Below are 20,151 nucleotides of genomic sequence, written 5' to 3' on the forward strand. Positions count from 1 at the left end.
CAACTACCAATCTGTTGTGCTATATCTTTGAACTTGTTTTTTTGTTTGCTTTTTTAGATTCTGCACATAAGTGAGATTGTACGGTATTTGTCTTTCTCTGGTTTATTTTGCTCAGCATAATGCCCTCAAGATCCATCCATGTTGTTGAAAATGACAGGATTTCCTTCTTTTTTATGGCTGAATAACATTCCATTGTATATATGTACCACATCTTCATTCATCTGTCAGTGGACACTAAGGTGGCTTCTATGTCTTGGCTATTATGAATGGTGCTGCAGTGAAGATGGGCTGCATATATCTTTTTGAGTCAGTGATTTTTTTTTTAATTTTTAATTTTTTAAATTTTTTAAATTTTTTAAAAGATTTTATTTACTTATTTGAGACAGAGAGAATGAGAGAGACAGAGAGCACATGAGAGGGGGGAGGGTCAGAGGGAGAAGCAGGCTCCCTGCCGAGCAGGGAGCCCGATGCGGGACTCGATCCTGGGACTCCAGGATCATGACCTGAGCCGAAGGCAGTCGCTTAACCAACTGAGCCACCCAGGCACCCGAGTCAGTGATTTTGTTTCCTTTGTTTCCTTCCACTCAGAAATGGGATTCTTGGATCATCACTTGCAGCATTGGATGTGGATGCTCTGCCAGGAAAATCATCTGAAAACATGTTGAGTTTTCTGCCTAGACAATGGTTAACATGAAGGGTCCGAATCCTTGGCAAGCATTTACGAGGCTGTACTGTACATGAGGATAAGACTGCCATCCAGCATGGAGGGGTCTTGGTGATGCAACCTGGGCAGGAAGTATCTAGGTCCACATTTACGGGGACTGAGCTTGAGACAGGCTAGGAGGACAGGCCTCTTCTGGTGCACTCCTGGGGGCCAAAGGCTAGTGTGTTTCCTTCCTAAGTTTCTTCAGTTTCTGGGCAGTGCAGGCGTTTCAGTGATGGTAGAGAAGAAATGCATGAACTCGGTGAAAGAACTGCTCTCTGCTTTTGTCCCATTGAGACTCAGAGCCAGTTGATGGCTTCACTAGCCTGGATAGATTTCCTGCAGTTCTGGAGAGGGCTAGGAGGTAGCCAGCTGTAAGAATTAGGATTTTGGTTTCCAAAAAGCTAGATCTCCTCCTCTGAGTTCCCTCCCAGCTTACAGAGTTGGCATCTCTGTGGGAAAGCCTCCTGCCTATCCCAGGACCCCTTGGGATAACTGCTCCATGGTAACAGTGGGGTCACAGGGCACGGAGAGAGACAGCAGGATGATGTGGATACTTTCAGCCTGAGTGGCTTGAACAGCAATATCCTTGGTAGAAATTGGGGAGTGGAGTGTAGGTAAGGTGGTAGCCAAGGTCAGGGTCTTGACCTCAGGCTAGATGCCATTGAGGAGCTCAGAGGGTACCAGGTGGAGTCTGGCCCAGGGCCACTGCAAGTCTGAAGCCCCTAGAGGTGTGCTCCTGGAGTGGGAGGAGGTTGGGCTGCTGCCGGGCTACTCCAGAACCACTGGGGAGCTTTTCAGAATCTGTGCCCAGCTGCACCCAGACACCTAGATGGGGATGTGGGAGGCCAGGGTCCTTGCTGGATCAGGGGAAGGACAAGGAGAGAAGAAAGGGCACATTCAAGTGGTGTGGGGTGCCTGGTGAAGGTTGACCCTGCAACTTCTGTGCCTTTTGGTCATAGTCCTGTGGCTTTCTCTGCCCTCGGAGGAGAACTTAGGAAGCTGGCCTAGCACTTGCAGGTAAGGCCAGGGAGAAGCAGGCCTCACGGGTTTGATCCTCATGAGATATGTTCCTGAGGTGCCCATAGGATCTGGCCCTTCAGAGCATGTCACATGATAAGGGGGGTGAGTCAGGAATTGAGAAGGCTGAGAACACCCAGCCAGAATGATGAACAGTGGTATTCCTCACCAAGCGCTTAACACGGTGCCCAGAGTTCATTGTGATGCTTGGGTCCTGGATGTGGCCCCTGCCCCGAGCACCAGAGACTGCCACAGTGGGGTATATTCTACTAGAAAAGGTATACTCAGCTGGACATATTCTTGTCTTCCTTTGGTGTCTCTTAAACATGCACTGGATTCTTTGTGAAAGATGAAGGACCACCACATTCACATGAGGAAACATCCAGTAATTAATTGGTCACCATGCTGTCTCTCTGGATCCCAAACCATGGAGGAAAACAACCACCCCGCCACGGAGAGTCTGCCCAATCTGCGTATCTGTCAGACGGCACTATATCAGGTTCTCTGGTGCTCACCTGTGTACCTGCATTTGGCCGGGGGCCATTTTTAGCATTTCCATTTTCCCAAGGGACCCACATGGGGCCATGAGAGTGGGAGAGCACGGTACAGGCGTGTCAGGCTGGGCCTGGGTGTTAGGGAACTGAGGAAGGGCAGCTGCGGGCTGTGAGGAGGGCCCTTGACTTTACCTCAGGGATTAAGACTTTACTCTGGAATACTGGGCCCATTCTGCCTTTTATTGATTGATTATTTTAGCATCAGAGTAGTTTCTTCATATGAATCCCAGGAGGCGTACCATTATATAAAATAGCTAAAAGCAGGGGTGCTTTCCTTTGGTTTCACAGAACATGGTTTGAAAGCCACAGCTGTAGGTAGCACTGGCCAGTGCAGATGTGAGCAGGAGAATAACATGAGCAGAGTCATACTTTGTACAGTTAGAAGTGAAAAAGGAGAGTGGCAGACATGCATGCAGCTTTGGAGTGCTCCAGACTAGAGGGGCTTCTCCAACAGAGTGGGACAGTAGCAGGGAATTGCAGAGGGGGCGAGGGGGCGAGGGTGCTCGGGAGGCTGACAGACAGCTCTTGTCTTGGGGAGACCCCATGGCACTGGAGAGCATGTTCTGGAGAGATGAGCCCAGAGATACAAGATTCCCAAGCGGACTCCATCTCAGACTTCACCTTATTGTGATTTTCAAGCAAGCTTGATTTTGTTTCTGTCAATGCAGCAGTTCTTTTGAGGTGATTGTAAAAGAGACTAGTGCTGCTTTTGAGAATGAATTTGAAGTTTTTGTGCATTAAAACAGTTGAGTTTCTTCAGCACTCAAGCTCGGCTAGAAAATTATGTTTGGTTTTTCATTAGGAGCTTTTTGCCTGGTGATCACAGCAGCCCCGTCCCCACCCTTCCATCTCCCCCCTTAATCTGGAGAAATAAGTTGGAGTCCATGCTAGTTGGTGATACAGAAAAGCACATTGTTTTATTTTTAATTTTTTTTCTTTCCAAGTTTTTATTTAAATTCCAGTTAACATACTGTGTAAATTTCATTTCAGGTGTACAATATAGTGATTCAGCACTTACACACATCACCTGGTGCTCATCAAAAGTGCCCTCCTTAATCCCCATCACCTATTTAATCCATCCCCCCTCCCACCTCCCTTCTAGCAACCCTCAGTTTGTTCTTTTTAGTTAAGAGACTGTTTCTTGGTTTGCTTCTCTCCCCCTCACCCTGCCCCCATGTGTGTTTGTTTCATTTCCTAAATTCCACATATGAGTGAAATCATATGGTATTTGTCTTTCTCTGACTGACTTATTTCACTTAGCATAATACCCTCTAGCTCCATCCACATGTCGTTGCAAATGGCAAGATTTCATTCTTTTTCATGGCTGAATAATATTCCTATGTGTGTGTGTGTGTGTGTGCGCGCGCACGCCCATGTGTATACACACACACACTTCTTTATCCATTCATCAGCCAGCGGACATTTGGACTCTTTCCATAATTTGGCTATTGTAGACGATGCTGCTATAAACATAGGGATGCACATATCCCTTCAAATTAGTATTTTTGTATCCTTTGGGTAAATACCTAGTAAGGCACATTGTTTTAAAATGTGGGAGAGAAAGGCAAGGTTCAATAAAGTATGCTTCTCTTCCTCACGTGATTTATTTTACATGTGAACAGATTGCACAAAAATGTTGGACATTTCTACTTTTCTGGGAACTACCTTTATTTGCATATAGAAGAGGAAGAAAATCAGTGTTCATCTTACACATGTTAGCAGAATCATTTCATAGTTTCTTGTTTGGTTATATTGTGGAGTTTGATGAGCAGAATACTTTGCAATTTCTAAAATAAAAGTTTAGAAATACTGAGAAGACTCCTCTTGGTCATGTTGACTCAGGGTGGAATCACATGCACAGCACTCTCACTGTGGGTGCCCCAGGCAGGATGCTTGAATGGGCACCAGAGTGATCAGTTCTGCATTTTCCTGCCTGTGGTTTCACCGTGTTTTGTAATCTCGGTGTTGAGCTGCCCTGACAGTTTCTATTTTAAACAAAGATTATTCGTTTCAGTGCCTGTGCAGAGCTCCCACTTGTTGGCTCTTGGATAGGATGTACCTTCACTTGGCTTGCGTCTGACGCTGGGCCACACTCCTTGCAGATGCCCCCAGAGGGAGGCTCTGGGTCACAGTCTGTGCTGGACTCTGACCCCATATGTGCCCCCACCTCAGCTCACCCCCGAGTCCCCAGCTTCTGGCCTCTGAGGTGGTGTCCCAGTGCCTCGTTCCTTCCTTGGTGCATCCAGGGCTCGCTATTGCCACACATGCCACGGCCTGCCCCTCAGGGCTTTGGGGTCAATTTTTAGTCCTGTTTGTGAACTGGGTTAGCTGCCGTCGTATCTTACTGATCGTGAGACCCAACCCAGTCTGGTCCTGGCCCTTGGAAACTTAATATTTATTAATAGGCATGTACCTAGTGTAACAGTTTTAATCTCATTTTTGTTTTTGTGGACAGTAATTTATCTAGGTAAGACCTTGCCTTGGTAAATGTTACAGATCTGTGGAACTTGTGCTGAGTTCCTCTGTGAGTATGTGAGACCTACTGGAGTGATATGTTTGATTTGCTAAGGATTTAAGGAGGCTGTATTAGAAACAGAAGTAACCAGAATCAGTTTGCTTACTGTTTATATTCTGAGCTGTTTCTCTTAGTGTTTTTAAGCCATCCTTCTAAATGAGTCACCTCCTCAAGCTGATGTCCATCGTCTCTAGGTTCAACCTTTATTGGCATTTATTCCCTTTTGCTCTTCATTTTTATTCTTTTACCCTGGTAGGTGAATGTCCTTCTTCCAAATACATGCAAATGATTTCACCCAAAAGTGTTTTCAAATGTTTTTTGTTTCCAGAACAGTGCTAGGGGAATGGTGATAGAACAGAAATACAGCTCTATGGTGATAGAAGTTTATTCTCTCATCTCCTAAAACATAAGGCCCCCCTCCGTGGCTGCTTCCTAACACCTGCACTCACCCTTGTAAAACTCTCTTCACTGACCTCTTCGTATGCCTCTGGTTACCCAAGGGGACACGGTGCCTGGCAATGGGGTGGGTGATTCTGTCCCTGCCCTCGTTGTGGGGCCTCTGAGCCTTGCTCTGCTCATCTGTCAAGGTGTGATGGCCCCACATTGAGGGCGGTTGAGGGGACTTGTTGAGAAGATGTCAGGGTGAATCTGAAGCCAAGGGGCAGACATTGCCAGGTGAGGGAGAAAGGAGGTCAGCAGCTGCGGGGCCTTCAGCATGTCGGGTGGGCACTGCCTTTCCCACTGGCAGCTGTGAGGCCCTGAAGCCCTGTGTTGGGAACCCCAGCCTCCTGTCTACATGTGGTTGCTTGACCCCCACCTAGGGTCCCCTGATGGTCACCTGTGGTGGCCACCTGAGGTGCATGGGGCATTATCCTTGGGCTCTAGCTCCAGGTGGGAGATGAAAGGAAGGGATGACCCTGGTTTGCTCTGCTCAGGAGCTGCACTGTCAGCATTGTCGAGGCTGTGTGCAGGGGACTTATGCATCCCAGGGTGGTGGTCTGTGTCACAGTGGGAGAGGGGAGTCTGCAGTTAGATACCTCTTATGGAGGCAAATGCCAGCAAGATTTTGAAGACCCTGCCCTGCACAGACCTGAGCCTCCATTCTGCGTGAGTCTGTTCCTGATAGTGAGCAGCCTGTGGTTGCTTGACTCCCACCTGACATCCCTGTGTCCTGGGAGTGCCTCACCTAAGGGTAGGGAGTATGGGGCATGGGAGGAGGAAGTAGCCTAGCTGGGGTCTCACTGGGCTGAGAGTGTTCTAGCATGTCACAGCACGGCCTTCCCTCCCCTGCTCCCCTTCTCTCCAGTTCAAGCTCATGGGCATGTGGTCCACATGCTAGGGTCATGCCATGGACACAGCCTGAGTGAAAGAATAAGCTGGGTAAGTGGGGCACACAGCATAGTGGGCAGGGTTCCCTAGTTCCGACCGCTGACCAGCTCTCACCCACCCGTGATGAAAATGCTGAGTAGCTATCCAGAGTATAGGTATCGCCTGAGCCAAGGGGATCCCTGTGAGTGATTCAGGGGATTCGAACAGTCACTGGAAGAACAACAAAGTACGTTCAATACGTCCTTTGAAATCTTTATTTTAAAAGTTGTTAGATTTACAAAATCAGTTAGTTATTGGTTTGTTAAAATGGCAGTTTTATCATTTGACAAGCTGTAGAGCTTGGAGACAAACTCGAGGGCTGGGAACTACTGCCAATAGAGAGTCAATGGGGAAAAGCCTGACTTGACATTGTTTGATGATGTAAACCAAGGAGAGTGCCTTATTTGCAGTCAGTTTACTGCGAGGGGGTGTGGAGGCTCACACATCAGAAGTGCCTATGCTAGCTCTTTGAGAATGAGGTTCAAGCGGTCCACTGGCCTTTGTTTTACTCCTAGCCATCTGCTTTTTCTGCACTGAGCATGTATTGTTTCATGATCAAAAAATATCAGCACATGGTGGATTTTAGCAGCCAGTCGGTGCAAGGGCTTAGGGACCCTGTCAGGGCAATTCTCGACTCATTCTTAGTTCTGTGTTGGTTTGCTTGGGCTGCCAGAACAAATACCACAGACCAGGTGGCTTAAGCAACAGAAATGTATTGTCTCATAGTTAATGGAGGCTGAAAGTTTGAGATCAAAGTGTCGGCAGGGTTGGTTCCTTCCTAGGTCTCTCCTAGGCTTGCGGATGGCCGCTTTCTCTCTCTGTTCCCACATGCTCTTCCCTTTGTGCTTGTGGTCACAAGCCATCCTGCCATGACCAGGCCCCAACTGGTGTACGTCTCTGTACATATTCATGTGAGCTGAATTGGTGAAGCCAGAAATGTGATGGAGTTGTTAAACTGTGAATTCCCACCTGGCAGCACTGGCAGGGTTGAGCACCGTTCCGAATAAGTCATTTCATCATGCTTTTGGGCATTGGCATTGTGGAAGCTGGTTAGGAAGTCTCGTCACTCTTTCAGGTGCAGTGGAGGCTCTGCCCCACGGGTCATGCGGTGGCTAGGCAGACGAGGGGCCCTTGTCTTGGGGATGCAACACAGGCTTTGTGGGGGCTGGGAGCAGCGTGGGCAGTGAGCAGGAAAGGGGACCAGCGGCCATGAGGCAGATGTCATCCTGGGAGGAAACCCCAGTGGGCCTGAGGGGATGAGGCAGGAAGGGGTAAGTTTCTGTGGCAAGTGTGGCCAGAGTGGTTGTAGTGAGCATGGACTTCGTTTCTAGAGCGGTGGTGGAAGTTAGAGATGGAGAAAAGTAAATGGATTTAAAAGAGATCTTGGAGGTAGAATTGTGAGGTGTCAAAGAACAAGTCAGGACAGAGACTTTGGAGACTTGGACCCAGAGCTGACTATTCCCAACTTTCCTTCATGTGGTTGAGGCAGAGGCCATGCAGAAACGCATTTGTGGAAGATGCACAGGATGGAGAGACATGGGAGTGTTTGTGGGGCCCTGGGATTGTGTGTGTGTGTGTGTGTGTGTGTGTGTGCGTGTTGATAGCAGCTGCAGGGCTCCACATGGCAGTGTTTGTTGGGGAATGTTTATGACTGAAAGAGATGAAATATGAAAATGTGACAAATGGGAAAGAACAGCAGTGACCTACAGCAGGGCCTTGGCCAGTGGTCCACAGAAAGCTAAAAAGGTGCTGCAGAAAAATGTTCAATAACCTGAACATTATTATGGAAGTTGGAAGAAAAAACGCAGCTTATAAAACAGTTTGTATCATATTATCTTCTTTCTGTGAGGGATGGGGAGATTATGGGTTTTTTTTTTCCTTCTCCGTATTTTTGGATTTATGTGCAATAAATATTGCTATTTTTTTTTGGTCTTGATTTTTTAAAATTGTAAGATCAAATTCACCATTTTGACCATTTTTAAGTGTACAGTTCAGTGGCATTGAGTGCATTCACAGTGTTGTGCAACCATTGCCACTGTCCTCTCCAGAATTTCTCTCATCTTCCCAAACGGGAACTTTCTACCTATTAAACACTAACTCCCCATTTCCAACCCCCGGCAACCACCATTCTACTTTCTCTCTGTGATTTTGACTACTCTGGGTACCTAACGTAAGTGGAATCATACGTTATTTGTCCTTTTGTGACTGGTTTATTTCACTCGGCATGATGTCCTCAAGGTTCATCCATGTTGTAGCCTGCGTGAAAATTTCCTTCCTTATTAATTATATCTCATTGTGTATGTACCAGACAGATTTTGTTATTTTTATATGAGAAAAGTGTCCTTAAATACTGATTGGGATTAAGTCGAGCATTTATGTTTTTCCTTGGATGTGACTTAAGTGTGTCACTGACCCTGTCTGTGAGCCTCCTGCACTGCCTCTTCCCCCACTGAGGGTGGCCTCTTGTGGGCAGAGGAGGGGAAAGAGGAAGGGTCCTATGGGTGTTGGGCAGGAGGCCGAGGTGATTGGTCACATGGGCAGTGTGGCTGCCCCAGGTGGTTGGCCTGACCCGTTTTCTCATTGACCAATTGCACGGATGGTGTGAGGGTATGGAAGGACTGCAGGAGCCCCCAGGCCTCTCCTGGCACAGCATGGTTTCTGGCCATGCGAAGGGCCAGAAGCGGGACTCAGGGCTGGATATATAGGAGGCATGTCGTTTGGTAGCCTGCTGCCTCAGAAGCCATCACTGGGACTCCCCACGCTGGATCTGCTGGGCAGTGGCCAGGGCGAAGACCAGCCCTTGCTACTCAGTGCTTTGCTATCCTGGGCGTCTTCTTTCATAAGTACGCGGAACAGGAAGTCCTGATGATAGAAGGAAGTTGATGATGGAAGTTTTTAAAAGGCCATTTCCCTTGTCTTCAAAAGGACCAGATATTTTGAAAAATTATCTGCTACATTTTAAATTTATAGTTAGAAACATACAGAGTAGATCTGTTGTTGAGAGTTTTGTGTAAATGCCGGTTAGGCCCACTAGGTCCCGGTATTCAGTTCCACTGTGTTCTGGCTGATTTCCTGTCAAGGACAGAATTGTTGCTGTCACCGGTGCACTTACGGATTTACTTCTCCTTTCAGTCCTGTTGATGTTGGCTTGGTGTAGTCTGAAGCTCCCTCTTATTAGATGCATCCCCATTGAGCATTGTTCTGTCTCCTTGGTGAATGACCTTCTGTCATTATGCAGTCCACCTCGTTATCCCTGGTAGTTTTCTTGCTCTGAAGTTTACTACTCACATGGCCATTCCAGCTTCCTTTGAACTTCTGCTTGCACGGTTTATCTTTTCCCCTTTTACTTTCAACATAAGTCATTATATTTGAGGTGAGTTTCTTGCTGCTGGCATATAGTTAAGTCAGGATTTTTTCATCCTTTCTGACAATCTCTAGCTTTTAGTGTGTTTAGACTTTTTTAAGTTTCCTCTTCTTCTGGGATCCCAATTATTCCAATGTGGTTTCACTTTATGGTATCACTTATCTCTTGAATTCTCCACTCATGATCCAGGTAGTTGCTTATCTCTCTTTTTCTCAGCTTTTTTATTCTCCATCATTTTGTATTCTATATCGAATTCTCTCTTCTGCCTCATTTATCCTAGCAGCTAGAGCCTCCATTTTTTATTGCACCTCATTAATAGACTTTCTGATTTCGACTTGATTAGATTTTAGTTCTTTTATTTCTCCAGAAAGGGATTCTCTAGTGTCTTCTCTGCTTTTTTCAGTTTTTTTAATTGGTTGCTCTAGGGAGTATAAAGCACACGCTTAACTTTTCGGTTTACTTCAAATCAGTATTTCACTAGTTCAAGTGGAATATAGAAATCTTACAGCATGTAGGTCCTTTTGCCTCTCCTCTAATGCCAGCTAGTGTCTTTATAATCGTCATTCTGAACTCTAGTTCCGACATCATACTTAATGTCCATACTGATTAGGTTCCTGGCAGTCCTTGCCTCTTGTTCTCTTTTTTGAAGTGAGTTTTTCCGTCTTGTCATTCTTGCAGAAAAGTGTTTGCTTTTCTATTTGTAGAATTGCAGCAATTCTTTTCTTCCAGTTGAGCTCACAGGTGTTCAGAATGATTTGTTAGCTATCTAGCTGAATTCCTGCGACCGGGCAAAACTAAGGTCTCCTACTCCTTTGCCATCTTGGACTATCTTTTTTTTAAAGTTTTATTTATTTCTCTCTTTAGAGAGAGAGAGTGAGCAGGGGGAAGGGCAGAGAGAGAAGGAGAGGGAATCTCAAGCAGACTCCCTGCAGAGCGTGGAGCCTGATCCCACTGAGGCACTCAGGTGCCCCTGTTTAGACTGTTTATGATCAATGTAATTACTGATATGTTTGGGTATCACACACACACACACACACTTTTTTTTTTGGTCTTATAAAAAGTAGAAATTTATTTCTCACAGTTCTGGAGGCTTAGAAGTCTGAGATCAGGGTGTTAGGGTCTCAGCATCGTCTTGTCTGGTGAGGGTCTGTAATATTCTGCTTTTTAATAAGAAATATGTATTTGGTCTTTATCTGTTTCTTTTTTTTTTTTTAAAAGATTTATTTATTTGACAGAGAGACCCAGTGAGAGAGGGAACACAAGCAGGGGGAGTGGGAGAGGGAGAAGCAGTCTTCCCGCGGAGCAGGGAGCCCGATGCGGGGCTCAATCCCAGGACCCTGGGACCACGACCTGAGCCGAAGGCAGATGCTTAACGACTGAGCCACCCAGGTGCCCCAGTTTTTATCTGTTTCTGACAGAGCTCCTAAAACCCTTAGTTTCTTAAGTGGTAAGGAGGATATTGATATTCATAACAAACCCCTTTCAACCACACCTGAGTTTATGGTTAATGAGGTGGCTTTTGGAAAGCCCCTGAAGAAGGAGACTGGTTGTCAGGATGTGATTAGAGGGTTGGAACTTTCAGTTCCACCTTCCTGACCTTGGAGGTTAAATCCTTTGCCAATGGCCAGTGATTTAATCAGTCATTCATGCTCATGTAAGGAAGCCCACAAGGATAGGGTTCAGAGAATTTCTGGATTGATGAAATATGTGGACATTTGGGAAGAGTGTAGAGCACTCAGAGAGGGCATAGAAGTTCATCACCCTTTCCCCATAATTTGCCTTACACCTGTCTTCCATCTGGCTTTTCCTGAGTTATATCATTTATAATAAACTGGTAATCTAGTAAGTAGAACATTTTCCTGAGTTCTGTGAGCCACTCTGGCAAGTTAATTGAACCCAAGGAAGGGGTTGTGGGAACCTCTGATTTATGGCTGGTTGGTCAGAAGCACAGGTGACCTGGGCTTTTGATTGGTATCTGAAGTGGAGGAGGGGGCAGCAGCCTTGTAGGACTGAGTCCTTAACTTGTGGGATCTGATGCTATCTGCAGGTAGATAGTGGCAGAATTAAGCTGAATTGTAGGACACCCAGTTGGCATTCAAGAATTACTTGGTGGTGTGGGGAAAAAAGCCACACATTGGAATTGGTCACAGAATCAGAGGACCCTTTTCTAGGTTGTAGACACCAACTTCTCATTATGTCCTTAAGTAGCAGAAAGAGGATCCCTATTTTTTTCATTGCTCTGCTTCCTTTTCCTGCCTTCTATTAGGTTGTCTGAACATTTTTAGTATTCCATTTTAATTTATTATATATGATCTTTTCATAAGTTATATTGCTTTTCATAGTTTTTTTAATTGGTTGCTCTAGGCGTTATAAAGCACACGCTTAACTTTTCAGTTTACTTCAAATCAGTATTTCACTAGTTCAAGTGGAATATAGAAATCTTACAGTGTGTAGGTCCCTTTGCCTCCCCTCTAAGGTTCTCTTACATATTACATTTATAGTCAGCAATACCCTATTAAACAGTGTTTTAATTTTTGCTTTCAACCCCTAAACATTGTTTTTTTTTTTTTTAAGATTTTATTTATTTGACAGAGAGAGACACAGTGAGAGAGGGAACACAAGCAGGGGGAGTGGGAGAAGGAGAAGCAGGCTTCCTGCGGAGCAGGGAGCCTGATGCGGGGCTCGATCCCAGGACCCTGGCATCATGACCTGAGCCAAAGGCAGACGCTTAACGACTGAGCCACCCAGGCGCCCCAACCCCTAAACATTGTTTAAAGAGCTGTGGAGGAAATAGTCTATTCTCTTTGCTCCCTGTTTAACCTTTGGATTGCTTTTGCTTTGTTCTGTGTCCCAAGTCCTTCTGATTATTACTTCCCTTTACCTAAAGGAATTTGATTAGCCTGTTGTCTATGAGTACTCTTTGTTTTCCTTCATCTGAGAATATTCCTAATTCACCATCATTCCTGAAAGATATTTCACTTGATGTGGGATTCTGTGTTGACACTTCTTTCAGACTTAAAAAGTGTCATTCTACTTTCTCAGGTCTCCTTGTTTTGTGAGGAGAAGTCCACAGGCATTCAGATTGTTGTTCTGTAGGTAATAAAGCATATTTTCTCCGTTTCCAAGATATTTTTCTTTTTTTCTTTACAAGTTAATTTTTTAAAAAAAAATTTGAGTATAGTTGACACACAATGTTACACTGGTTTCAGGTGTACAACTTAGTGATTTGACAGGTTTTTTTTTTTTTTTTTAAAGATTTTATTTATTTATTTGAGACAGAGAATGAGATAGAGAGAGAGAGCACGAGAGGGGGGAGGGTCAGAGGGAGAAGCAGACTCCCTGCCGAGCAGGGAGCCCGATGCGGGACTCGATCCCGGGACTCCAGGATCATGACCTGAGCCGAAGGCAGTCGCTTAACCAACTGAGCCACCCAGGCGCCCGATTTGACAGGTTTTTACATTATGCTATGTTCACCGCAAGTATAGCTACCATCTGTCTTGATGTCTTAACAATATCGTTGACTATTCCTAATGCTGTGCCTTGTATTCCTGTGACTTACTCATTCAAGATTTTTTTTTTTTTCCTTTGCTTTAGTTTATAACGGTTTGACTATGGTGTGTCTCATATGGATTTCTTTAGGTTTATCCTATTTGGGATCCATTAAGCTTCTTGAATTCATACATGAGAGTTCTGCCAAATGTAGGAGGTTTTTGGCCATTCTTTTCACCCAGTTTCTGCACCCCTTGCACTCTCATGACCATTTCTCTTGTACCAAAGATCCCGTGAGTCTCCTCATTTTTTTCCAACCTTTTTTCTGTTGTTCAGATTAGATAATTTCTATCATTCTGTCTTCAAGTTCACTGAATCTTTCCTTTGCTCTTGAGCTCATGTAGGGGGTTTTAAAAATTTTAGTATGGTATTTTTTAGTTTTAAAATTTCTAGAATTTTTATTTGGTTCCTTATATGGTATCTTTTTTTCCCCTGGCTTTCAATATTTTTCTTTCAGTTTGGGAGTGTTATCATTGTTTGTTAGAGCATTTTCATAGTCATTGCTTTAACTCTAGTACATAATTGTAATGTCTGTGTTCTTTCATTGTCAGTATCTGTTAATCTTTTCCTATAGGGGGCGCCTGGGTGGCTCAGTTGGTTAAGCGACTGCCTTCGGCTCAGGTCATGATCCTGGAGTCCCGGGATCGAGTCCCGCATCGGGCTCCCTGCTCGGCAGGGAGTCTGCTTCTCCCTCTGACCCGCCTCCCTCTCATGCTCTCTGTCTCTCATTCTCTCTGTCTCAAATAAATAAATAAAATCTTTAAAAAAAAAAAAAATCTTTTCCTATAGGAGTTAAGACATTCCTGGTTCTTTGTGTGCTGAGTAGTTTGGGCTGCAGCTGGACATTTTGGATATTATGAAATGGGACTCTGGGTCTTAAGTCCTAGGAGAATGCTGATTTTTTATTTTAACAGGCAAACCACCTGGTTCAGTTTAGGCTGTGGTTCTGACCTGCCTTCTCTGGGATATGATTCAGTGTCATTTCTGTTCTCAGAGCCTCCACAGTGCCATTTGGATCTGTCCCATGAGAGCCGCCTGTGGCCATCTATCTGGGAGCTGGCTGTGGTCTCGGATTGGGGTGTGAAAGGATCAGATTCATACACATACAGCTTGGGGGTGGGCTCAAAGTTCATGAGTGACTTTATGGGCTTTCTCTTCTGAGATTCTTCCTCTCCACACTGTCCCTGGGGCTTTCTGGTGCCCTGGGGTTCCCTTTTGGGTTCTCCAGCCAGTAGCTGGGGGTTTAGTAACTTGCTCCACCATGCACTTCTATACCCACACCTTGTCTGGCACCCAGTGTTGGGAGGAGCAACCGGGTGCTTCTCCCATTTAGTGTTCTCGCCAGCCTGCCTGCTGCTCTTTCCTTCTCACAGTATGTGTAGCTGCCCCCCGGAGTCCCGTCTGGGTGAGAGCTGCCCCCCGTCCTGTCTGGGGTCAGAGCTTTTTGGTATGTTGCTCTGGGGCCGGAGCTGCTACTCCGTGTATCCCATCCAGGGTCAGAGCAGCATTCAGCAGGAGGCTGGTGTGTGCTGCGTCCTCTCCCCTGGAGCTGGCACAGATGTTTTTAGGTAACACCCACCTCCATTTCTGTGCTTCCCTGTGCTGGCCTCGGAGTTTGTGCTTTCAGTCCCTGTTTCATGTTGGCCCTTGGCCCTCACGTTAGGAGTCCCTACAGGCTGTCCCTGGAGGAGGGGCTCTGACCTTTTCCATCTCTATCGTTAGTGTGTAACCTTGCTTAGAGGAGCCATGTGGGAAGTGTCTGTATGCAGGGAAGTACTGTTGCCCCCTTGGAGGCTGTGCTGGCTTCCTTGGGGCAGACATAGTGTTGAAGAGGACATTCCCTCCTCTGGTCCCATGAGGGGGGTTGTCGGACTCCCCCAGAGAGCCTGCTAGGGACGATGGCTCCAAGGTGGGAAGGGTGACAGGAAGCCAACAGTGTGTGTGGTGGTCCATGTCCCCTACACTGTGACACTCCTGGAGCCAGGAGAGGCTACATCATGACTCCTTTGCCAGCAAGCCCTAGGAGAGATGCCAGATGCTAGGGATTGGCCATGATCACCTCAGCCATCCCCACTGCCCTCAAGAGAGGGGTCAGGCGAGTGGGGGTCTGATTTCCCCAATTTGGAATGATTGTCAGAGTATCTCCACCCTTCCTCACAGCACAGGTGGCTTTTGTTTTGTTCTAGGCCAAGATGGCGGCCCAGGTGACGCTGGAGGATGCACTGTCCAATGTGGACCTCCTGGAAGAGCTGCCTCTGCCTGACCAGCAGCCCTGCATTGAGCCCCCACCATCCTCACTGCTCTATCAGGTTTGTGCTGGGCGGCAGTGGGGTGCCCTGCCTAAAATGCTGACCTCCACATGATGGTTTTTCTCTTCCTTTCAGCCAAATTTCAACACTAACTTTGAAGACAGAAATGCATTTGTTACCGGTATTGCAAGATATATTGAACAAGCGACTGTCCATTCTAGCATGGTAATTCCTTCTGCAAGTTTTTGTTTTCCTTGGGGGACTAGTACCTATGATGGCAAATGTACGCTTTTTTGGTGTTATCCTGATACGATATGTAGTAAGGAAAAAGAGAGGAAAGTGGATGAAAATGCCTTATGTTTTTAGAGAAGGCTTTGTTTTTCTTATTATAAAAATAATACACATTCTTTCTGAAAATTGAGCACCTATGGCCCAGAGAAAACCTTTGTCAGCATTTGGACGGAGTCCATTCTCTCTCATTATTTATACCTGGACTCATGCACACAGTTATACACTCAAATGTGATTCAGATTGCGTGAATGAATTGCATCATTATTAGATATTTTAATGATTTCACAAACTTTTCATATGTCATTAAAATGTGCCAGAGAAAGTAATTTTTAATAGCTGTCTAGTTCCATTTTGTAAACTTCCCTCAATTTAATTATTTTTGCATGTTTATTTAGTTTCCCTTTTTTCTTTGTAATAAAAAATACAGTGATGACTATCATTCCAAACACATCATTATTCCCATTGGCTAGATTTGTAGAAGTGAAGTTACTGGATCAAAAGTTGCAAACATTTTAAAGCATCTTTTTTTTTTTTTTTTTAAGATTTTATTTGTTTATTTGAGAGAGAGAATGAGATAGAGAGAGAGAGCATGAGGGAGAGGGTCAGAGGGAGAAGCAGACTCCCTGCCGAGCAGGGAGCCCGATGTGGGACTCGATCCCGGGACTCCAGGATCATGACCTGAGCCGAAGGCAGTCGCTTAACCAACTGAGCCACCCAGGTGCCCCATTTTAAAGCATCTTAAGAACATGATGAAATTGTAGTTGACATTTTTAGAACATCTCTGCACTTTCTACCATTTTTACCAAAGAAAACAATGTGAAAGGAGTAGGCACTAAAGCAGTTTAAAAATGATGGCAGTCTCTTTGCATGGATACTCTCTCTGGATTTTAAGTACTGCAGAAATACTTCCAGCTTTTCCTCCCCTGTGCTAGGGGCGACAGCTGCCTCAGTCTTACGAGCCCAGAGGCTCTCTGTAGCTTGGTGGTAAGGCCTTGAAGACCCTGTGTGCATCTGCCCTGTACTGGCCCCCGTTCCCAGCTTCAGGTCTGCACTGCCAGCAGGTTGTTGAGGGGTGAGTGGAGTGAGGCATAGTGAGTGGCTGTGGCAGGTGCCCTGGGCCGTGCTGGCTCCTGTGCAGCCAGCAGAAGCCATGGCAGTGTTTCAGGCGGTCATTATGGCCGCAGTGCTGCATCACCAGCTGTCTCGTGGCATACAGGTCTTGGTACTTGTCTGTCCCTCGAAGTGAGAGTCAGGATAGTCATGCCTCTGGATTTTAGCGACATGGCGTCTCCTTTTTTATGATTGTTTTCCTGCTTGCCTTTGATCTGCCCTGTGTACCCTTGCAGAATGAAATGCTGGAGGAGGGCCAAGAGTATGCGGTCATGCTGTACACCTGGAGGAGCTGCTCTCGGGCCATCCCACAGGTGTCCCCATCCCAGCCGGGCCTCATTCCATCCCAGCTGGCTGTGCTCCCCCAGCCCCCCAAACAGACAACACTCCTACCCTTCTGGTTCCCCTACATCTCTGCCAGACTACACCCCCACTCCACCAGCCCTGCCCCCCTCCCCCACCCCACCCCACCCTACCCCACAGCGGGCTGGGACTACCAGCTCTGCCCTAACAACGCCCTGCCCTCTCACTTCTAGCTAAGTTGAAGCCTCTTTATGTCATACTTGTTTATTCCTAGGTGAAATGTAACGAACAGCCTAATAGAGTGGAAATTTATGAGAAAACCGTAGAGGTCCTGGAGCCTGAGGTCACAAAACTGATGAATTTTATGTACTTCCAGGTAAAACAGTGAAATAATCCTAGGAGTTTAATGTAGAGGAGTAGGAATCTGGCCCACTCTCACCTATCACCATGACTTACTAAACAAAGTGCATGGGAATTAAAGCAACCATAACAGCTTCTGAGACAAAAAGGAACAAAGCCTTTGTCAGTCTAAAGCTTTACTGGCCCTTCCAGAATAAATACCTCTTTTGTGTTTCACTTCTCTTGTCTCTTTGAGAGTGAATTTGTATTTCCTCCATGAAGATGGCTGGCAGTTCTAAATGTGTTTGTCATTCTGCCAATTCGTACTTTTGATTCATCTGGTTTTTCACGTCTTTTCTTTCTCTCAACCTCTTCTGACTGTCCACTTAGTGGTTCTTGCCCTGCCTTGGCTCTTTTGGCCCATTGGTTAGGCAGAGTAGCCACAGGAAGAGGACCTGCTAGTTTTTTAAAGATACATTTTAGAAATGTATGAAGGTTTTAATTATAGATTCCTTTAGCAAAGGGAGAAGATAGAACTTACTAGGAGATGAATTTTTGTTTTATCTTCACGGTTGTCAAGAGGAACAATTTCCCTACCCCGCCTTTTCACCTCTGAATGCTAAAACATCTGTTTGTAGACCTTCTATTGGAGCATTTTCTCAGTAACTTTGCTTGAATAATCAACAAAATTCTTTTATTTTAGGGATGTAGTTGGTAAAGTGGAAAATTAATGATGATTGTCACAGAGCAAAGGCCTGTGGAAATTACTTTATAGAAACAAGTCTCTTTACCTGAGCTGTAAATGTCCACTCCTTTGGGTGGGTATTTCATTAAAGAGTAACAGTGAATCCAGATAATGTGCTTCAAGCTGGGCATGGAGTTGGCCCATCACTGACAGCGGCCTTTTTGCCCTCCATTCCTCTGCTCAGAGAAATGCCATTGAGCGATTCTGTGGGGAGGTGAGGCGTCTGTGCCACGCGGAGAGGAGGAAGGACTTCGTGTCCGAAGCCTATTTGATTACGCTGGGCAAGTTCATTAACATGTTTGCCGTGCTGGATGAGCTTAAGAACATGAAGTGCAGTGTGAAGAACGACCACTCGGCATATAAAAGGTGAGCTTTGACCTTGTTCCCCTAGGTCCTTGCAGAGAGTGCTCCGGCAGGCAGGGTGGCTCCTGGTTAGTTGCATGCTCTGCACATAGTAGGTGTGCATCCCATATGTGCTGAAATAATGCAGCTGGTTGATAGCGGTTATTTGGCAGCCTTAGGACTGTTTGAATACACACTCCTAGGTATGTGAGGGTAGCTGGCAGATTATGTGTATGGCGATGCATCGAGGTGTGCCCTCATAGGCGTGTGTACATTGTGGTTTCCTGAAGCTAGAGTGGGATTTGGTCATCCTCAAATGTTTGTTGAGGACCTATGGGTGCTCAGCCTGTGTGGGAAGACAGAAGTACACGAGTCCCTGTTATAGAGGCTTAGGATCACTGCAAGGCTTTGGCTCAGTAGGCATCTTGGTGAGGGCACAGGCAGGTTCTAAAGCCTGAGGGCGCCACCTGTGTATGTCATTTCCTGGTTACACATTCTGGAAGGTACACACCATCACAGCAGTGGGCAGAGCTGGCCTGTGGACTGCCGTGGAGTCACACTGAGCTTCCAGGTCGATGAGACTAGCCCTCCTCCCGAGCTAGAGAGACCTTCTGGAGAAGAGAATTGGAAAAGGTGGGTCTGGCATGGTAGTGTGCTTCTGGAAAATTGTGAGGGACAAATGGTGGCAGGAAGATGGAGGGTGGTCGGTCAGAGCAAAGCGAACTGTCTTCTAATAGACTTCCTTTAGAAAGTCTGTGCTTGGTACTGTTGAAGGCCTGAGTAGCTAGAATGAGATGCTGACTTCTGTTTCTTCTGCTTGATAGGAATCTTGGCTATGAAATTAAATTTGATGAGATTTTACTTTGCATTGGAATAGGCTGTAGTTATGCTGTATCCGAAATCATACAACTGTTGCCATGTCTTTAAAATAAAATCAACATGGGATATGGTGCCAAACTGAGATTTAAGGATGAGGTAGCAGTGGGAGTTGGGCTAGATCACCCAGGGTTTAAGCTTGATCCATATAAAGTTAAGTATAGGTATTCATCACCTAAAATTAACTCTGCACAGAAGACTTGATCTTCGAACTAGAGAATCCTTGGAGTTGACCTTATTTGATCTGTTTGTGGGATTGCAAGTAAGCTTGACTCTGGGTGAAGCATGGGAGCTTCTGTGGGTAGAGGGTGGAACTGGCCCAGCCCAGGATAGCAGCAGCTTCTCCTGGCTACACAAGTCACTTACCCCATGATTTTGAGCAGCTGTTTCAACCTTTCTGACTTAGGAAAGTAGGGGTGGTAGACAGCATCCGTGGTTTTTAATTTCAAAAAAACTTTTTCTTTTTTTTTCCTTAGTAGCAGCAGCTTTATTCTGAAAGCCCAGTCTATAAAATAGTTTAAAGATGGGGCTACTCTCTGGAAATCTATGTGTGTGGGGGCCAGTACCCCCCTCCAGGAGCCACCAGGGCTCTCCTGAGCATAGAGAGGGCCTGGAGCACCCCTTTTGCTTTCCAGTGGCTTCTTCCTGTGACGTCTCTTTGGGACCCCCTATCATCTTATCCTCACTTCTCTCAGGCCTTACATACTTACACTCACACTTTTTACTTGCACCCAGTGATAGCTAATAGTATAACCTCTTCTGAATATAAATGCCGAGATAACCCATATGGTTATGATGAGGCTTGAGGAAAATAGAAAATAGT

The 20,151-nt window shown here is 45.8% G+C and overlaps 1 protein-coding gene across 2 annotated transcripts in view; it reads left to right on the plus strand.

Annotated features, from left to right (window-relative positions):
• CYFIP1 (cytoplasmic FMR1 interacting protein 1) overlaps window positions 1–20,151 on the plus strand; it is a 134,955-nt gene that overhangs the window by 33,985 nt on the left and 80,819 nt on the right. For both annotated transcript variants that reach the window (XM_021680622.1, XM_021680620.1), the window contains exons 3-7: window positions 15,260–15,382; window positions 15,458–15,547; window positions 16,960–17,037; window positions 17,301–17,402; window positions 18,295–18,476. In XM_021680622.1, coding sequence (XP_021536297.1) covers window positions 15,266–15,382; window positions 15,458–15,547; window positions 16,960–17,037; window positions 17,301–17,402; window positions 18,295–18,476 — 569 coding nt within the window. In that variant the 5' untranslated portion in view covers window positions 15,260–15,265. The remainder of the gene's footprint in view (window positions 1–15,259; window positions 15,383–15,457; window positions 15,548–16,959; window positions 17,038–17,300; window positions 17,403–18,294; window positions 18,477–20,151) is intronic.

This window comes from Neomonachus schauinslandi, chromosome 9 (assembly GCF_002201575.2).
Source record: "Neomonachus schauinslandi chromosome 9, ASM220157v2, whole genome shotgun sequence".
NCBI lineage: Eukaryota > Metazoa > Chordata > Mammalia > Carnivora > Phocidae > Neomonachus > Neomonachus schauinslandi.